The sequence below is a fragment of the Pholcus phalangioides genome, unplaced genomic scaffold (assembly GCF_987345545.1).
Source record: "Pholcus phalangioides strain wild (caught in Gottingen) unplaced genomic scaffold, Ppha-v1.0 ptg000016l_1, whole genome shotgun sequence".
Taxonomy (NCBI): Eukaryota; Metazoa; Arthropoda; class Arachnida; order Araneae; family Pholcidae; genus Pholcus; species Pholcus phalangioides.
Genome location: NW_028301609.1, coordinates 9,762,405 through 9,768,572, shown reverse-complemented (window position 1 = coordinate 9,768,572; position 6,168 = coordinate 9,762,405). Strand labels below are relative to the sequence as shown.

The 6,168-nt window shown below is 35.5% G+C and overlaps 1 protein-coding gene across 1 annotated transcript in view; it reads left to right on the top strand.

The window, feature by feature from the left end:
* Nucleotides 1–3,597: 3,597 nt before the first annotated feature.
* LOC149075015 (uncharacterized) overlaps nucleotides 3,598–6,168 on the top strand; it is a 42,244-nt gene continuing 39,673 nt past the window's right edge. The window contains exons 1-2 of the mRNA XM_089246016.1: nucleotides 3,598–3,892; nucleotides 5,801–5,980. Of these exons, the coding sequence (XP_089102142.1) occupies nucleotides 5,801–5,980 (180 nt within the window). The 5' untranslated portion in view covers nucleotides 3,598–3,892. The remainder of the gene's footprint in view (nucleotides 3,893–5,800; nucleotides 5,981–6,168) is intronic.

The window sequence follows — 6,168 nt, the reverse complement described above, 5'->3', positions numbered from 1 at the left end:
ATTTTAAGCTCCTATTATCTTCCAGTGCTTTCTTTACGCTATTGCAATTAAACTTCTTAATATCGTCAGTAACCCACTTTCGCACTGTCTTACAAAGTTCTGCATATTCCACTTTTGATTTAGGGTCATTATTCTTAATGCAAAATTTTCTCCAATCTTTCATCAGTTTCTATGTTTCTTCATCAGTTTCTTTGTTTCTTCTTCATTGCTTTAACTTCTTTTTCTCCAGCGACTTCTTTTGCTACTTCTTTTAGGGTAGTGGTTAAAGTTTTGTTCATCATGCTGACATCCAGGGTTGGCAGGTTTTTGTGTCATGTCAAAAACCTCAAATATTGCTTTTCGATATAAAAATTCCCATTGGAAATGCAGACCTTAATTGCATGCAATGTTTAAAGTGACTGTTATACAAAGAATAAATATTTAAAAAATATGATTCTAAAATAATTTTCTACTCTCGACAGAATTATTTTGGGCAATATATGTTTTTTTTCTTATAAAATTTGAATAAAGCATAACATGAACATTGAAGGGAAAACTGTGGAGCGATTTGACATTCTTTGATTGAAGATGATTCTTGACCTTCCAAAATTTCTTCAACTGCTTATATATGTTTGTATTGATATAAACCGTCTGCTGTCCTCTTTTTACAACAGATAAGTGTTTAAAAAAGTTTATTACATCATGTACGTAATGTTGATTTCTGTTATTAAATTATCTCGATAACCACTGATACTTAAAACGATACTCTTATTGCTCATAACATTGAAATATATCTAGCGATCAAAATATTAAATTGTAGGACTAAAATGTCATTTAATTTGGCAATGCTAGCTTGTATGTCAAACTTAGTTGTTCTTACTTTTGCACTATGATATGGTACATTTACTAGCATTTATAATGCAATGGTTTTCCAATTGAAGCTGTATTCAAACGTGCAAAATAAATGCTTTGGGTATCAAGTCTTGTCAGCTCTGCTTTTGTTGAAAATACTCTTTAAAGCTCTGTGAATTTATACACCCTGATTTAAGAAATTTTTTGGTGAAAATAAATGAATTTAATTAAAGCATCAACACACACACAGATGCTGCGTGAGAATTTTTATATGGAATAAAATTTTGGGCGGACCAGAAAATTTAAAATAAAATAGATATTTTTCCTCAGTAATTATCATTCTGAATATAAAACCCTTTAATCTAAATAAAAGTGAGTGTTCTGTTATTTAACATATCTATCAAGTTAACAAAAACTATTTGACATCATTGACAGTAAGATTTTATTTATTTATTTATTTATTTATACAATATTGTTGGCCCTTGGGCCTATACAAGAGGATGCGATTGAGAATGACAAAGATATTGTTTGATGTTGGATAAAAAACTAGTGATAGAGGGAGATTCAACAATAGAGCTTGGGAGTTTGTTCCATTCACCAATGGTATGAGGAAAGAAGCTGTATTTAAAGCAGTCAGTGGAAGCAAAAATAGATTTTATTTTAAGGGAATGGTCGAGTCTTCTAGAGATGTAGGATGGTTTGGCTAAGATACCAGAAGTATCCATGTTGAACTGACCATGGAAAATTTTATAAAGCAATGTTAATCGAGAAATGAGACGAAGAGTAGAGAGAGGGAGGAGATGTAGTTCATTTTTAAGTTCGGACACAGAAATGAAAGATGACCAGCAGTCGTGAACAAATCGGGCGGATTTATTTTGAATTGATTCAAGTTTGTCTGTATTACTGGAGGTGTAAGGGTCCCAGATTTCAGCGGCGTAGGAGAGGACGGGGGATATATAAGTTTGGTAACAGAGAAGTCTGATATCCCGAGTAGAGTGTTTAAGATTGCGGCGGAGGAAGAAAAGTTTGTTAAGACACTTCTGGTAAATGTAGTCGATGTGTTTGTTCCAACGTAGGTCGGCTGAAATAATGACACCAAGGTATTTGATATGTGAAACTTGGGATAACGGTAAATGATTGATGGAGTAGGAGTATTCAAGAGGAAGAAGTTTACGGGTAACTTTCATGTAATTTTGATAGTTTTAATACCGAGTTAGGACATCAGGGTTAGGTTTTTGACCCCAGAAGCTATCATACATATTTTGAATAAGCCGTTCTATATTCCACTTGGCAAATTGAACACAGGTAATGAGTAGCTTAGATAAATAAACCATAAAATTATATTTTATATGTTCTAGGCTCTTATGTTGAAGAATTCAAAATTGCAAATTATAATTAACATTTTGTTTTAATTATTGCAATAAATTAATGTTTAAAAATAAAACATTGTGGTATGCAAAAAAGTAAGTTTTTCATCATGTTGTATACCTATTGTGTTCAAAACATTATCAAAAGGCATTCATTTAGGTTTTTGACGGTTTAAGCCAGTTTTTGACGCTTGCCATGTCAAAAACCCAACCCTGCTGACATCTTGCCTATCTTCTATGGCGTTATATAACATCAAATTGGTTCTTCAGCTCTAACTGTAATTCATATCGATGTTCTTGAAGATTTGCCATATTGATGACAGTTCTTGTATTTTTGATGTTTTGCTCTTTCCATTCTATTGTTAAGCATTACTCTACATCTCGCCAGTCGATGATCGCTTCCTGTAATGAAAACACTGCAGTCTTAGATCATATGATTCTTATTAGATAGGATGTAGTCGATCTCACTTGTTGTTCCAGTCGGCGACCACCGATAGACAGCGCCTTCACTTCCAACCCATCTCACTAATGGCAGTAAATTGCAATATAGCGGTATGACCAGAGTTGGTGTTTGGTGAAGTAGTAGTAGTTGGCTTCTCCAAGTTTCTTCTTAAAAAATGAATTTGTGATGCATAAACAACTCCAAAACTCTCTCAACTGCATAAACGCTCTCTGCAAATTAGTCTGTTTCCTCTGTCATTTCGTACACCATAACTATGACTTCCAACTGAGCTTCCACCATTTCTTTTCTCTCAAATTCTAGCATTAAAGTCACCCATTGCAATTTTGATATGATGGTTTTTTTTACTATTCATCTTGTCCACTTTTCCATAAAATTCCTCAACTTCCTCAGAATAGCTTGGTGTTGGTGCATAGACTTGTATAATCTGTATCCGGTATCTGCTTTATATTTACATAACCAACTTTGCACAACTCTTATGTACTTATATTTACATAACCTCTTCGCAACTCAGATGAACTTTTTAAAGGGAAGATCGGTTCGTATTCGCGCCTTGAAGTTGGGAACCAACTTCAGTCGATCACGACGGTGGGGTTCGAACCAAAGCCGCTTGTAAGTTAATGTAGCTCTTAATGCAGCTTTGGGTTCGAACCCTGGACCTCGCGACCACCACAGCGGCGATAGATGGTACTAGCGGTCTCAATGTTTGGACATTAATATTCAAGTACTGAGCAAAAAAAATTGGTGCAGGGTAAATTATAAATAATTTACGATCGATTTCTCAAAGGAAAAAAAAATCACCATTTGATCGGCCATACTGCTGCACTCCGGGTATCTTTAACTTTGTTTATAGCGACCTCTATTGGAGCTTTTCTCTAAAAGTCTTAGAACGAGAAGTTATAAGAACCGACACCAAAGTTTTCCTCCTCGTTTTAGGCTAATGACTTCCGGTGTTAATGTTTTCATATCGCACTTGCGTTTGAAAAACGTCGTATGTGTTTTGAAGAGGAAATGTCGATGTCGACAGTTTAAACTCGAGCAATGCCGCGGACAGCTTCGTCGAGTTCCGACGCAGCGCTTTCATTCGCTCGGAAAAACCATTCCAAAGTTTAAATGATTCGCGAAGCTGTTACTTAATATGGGAAGCTGTTGCGCTGCGTAACACACATATTACATCCACATTGCTCGTGCAATTTGTATTCATTTCGCAAAGGGAAAAAAAGTATTTCCCGAGGTTTGTATAGCTCTTATGTGTAAAATAGTTGTTATTCGCGGTGCGCGATTTGCTTATTAACCGCCGGGGATCGAACCCATACGCATTGTTGATATTGGGAGAGGGGCGTGTCCCCTCCCGGATGAGTCACTGAATAGAAAAACCCTTTTATTCACGGCGTGACGACGAATCGCACCCCATTCCTGAATGCAGTGACACGAGTTTCGAAGTTGAATTCGATATAGTTGAATTAATGTCAGCTACAGTCTTGGTAAAATGTTTATAATTTGTCCATACTCTGTTATAATTTATGTATATGTTACTGCGGAAGCCCAAACTTGGTACTATGGACACTGAAAAAATCGCCAGCGAAGAAAACACAACAATAATGGAAACCAACAAGCATAATAATAATAATACTAATGAAAAATATCACTTTTCAGACTGAACAGCAAGGTATCCAGATTCTATTTTGAATAATAAACCGATCAGGGCATAAGACCCTCGGTTCCATCAATTAAAAAAAAACAGTAACTAGCTTCACCTAAATAGAAACTGATGTGCATAGAAAGATCCAGAAAGAATGTGGCAACCCAGGCACCATTATGTCGGCCTTGGTGACTTATCGTCAGAAAACATTTGCCAAGGGAATCTCTATTTTATAATATAACTGTTCCCATCGGAAAGTTTAATTTTGGAACTAAACTGAATTTATTCAACCTGCGGGTGTAACATTTCCGGCGCTATTTTTTCTGGGTTGAGCCAATGCGTTAAGATTTCCTTGCATCATTGAATCATAATGAACTTGTATCATTTCAATCTGGCATGTTAGCATATAATTTTGCATGGGCTCCGCCATATTTTTAGCTGTGCAGCAGCCTAGTAGGAAATGCTACTTGTCATTCCATGCCATATGGTTCTGGGAACAGGTGCTGTATAATCCAGAGAGTGGCGATTTCTGACGATTTTTTTTTTTCGGCGCCAAACATGTCAGACGACCCAATCAAAAGTCGCCAAGGCCGTTAGACACTGCGGACGCCGAAAAAAAAAATCGTCAGCATAGGAAACAATATTAAAAACCCATTCAAATTTGAAAAATATCATGAAACATAGGGCCTAAATGAAATATAATAGTATATTTAAATAAACAACGCTTCTGCATGTTGTATAAATAAGCATATTCTACGTATAAAAAAATTAAAACCCGGATTATTTCCGGGTATCCAGATTCTTTTAAATAAATAACGGAAATTAAATAAAATAACGAATATTAATAAGAAAAATAAATAAAAATGATACAACCTTACCGGTCGATGAAAATGTAATCCTAACTCTCGGAACAAAAAACACTAAATGACTATTCAAACATTTGAAAAGACGCGCTAAAAACAACTAATGAAAGGTAATCGCATTGGGAATAATCCAAGACAACGACGCTACTGCACAAAGGGAAAAAACACTGTTATCCGTTTGAATCGCCCGCGCTTTAAGCGCCATCTATAATGGATGGGTAATGGAAGCTACAGAGGAACAATCTAGAACAATGACAACCCGGCAAAGCAAGTGAGAGTCCCGATCGGCATAACTGAGAGCGCCAGCGTTGGCGACTTATAGCACCCTTGGCGATTTGGATTATATTGGATTTGGCGGTCTGGATTATACAGCACCTGTTCCCATAATATAAATCAAAAATTTAGATTATTATGTTTTTTTCGTCATCTTTATTGCATTTATCAAGTCACAAAATGCCTTTTAGATGTGATTTCAAATGAATTGCAATAAAATGTTGGTTTTTTTTAAATGAATGATTAGCAAAGCATTGATCGTTAGTTTTTTATTAATGTTTGATGGTGAAAATGATTTTAAAAAAATTGAGTGAATTTAATCACTGAAATTTATTAAATATTTTATATTTCTCAATAATTACAGATGATCTGTTTTACTGCCATCAAAGATCGCAGACATTGGAGGAGAAAGAATGGCTGGTCCTTACCGTTGCACCCATTACAAATCCTAGCTTGGTTTTTCATCGTTATGTTTTCAGTTTTATACTTTGGTATTCTTGTTCCTAGCCTTCCGAGTGGAGCTTGGCAGGTGTTCGCTAATGTTGTATCCTTTCAAATGTGATGTTTTTTGATGTAACATATTCAGAGCATATAATATATGGACACCCTACATTATAGGGTGTCCACTCTTATCGTTGTCCAATGGCTATTTCTTAAACCATTAGTTTTAGAGACAACTTTCAAATGGGAAAAATGTTTCTCATGATGTCTATCATCTTAAATTCTGTTCAA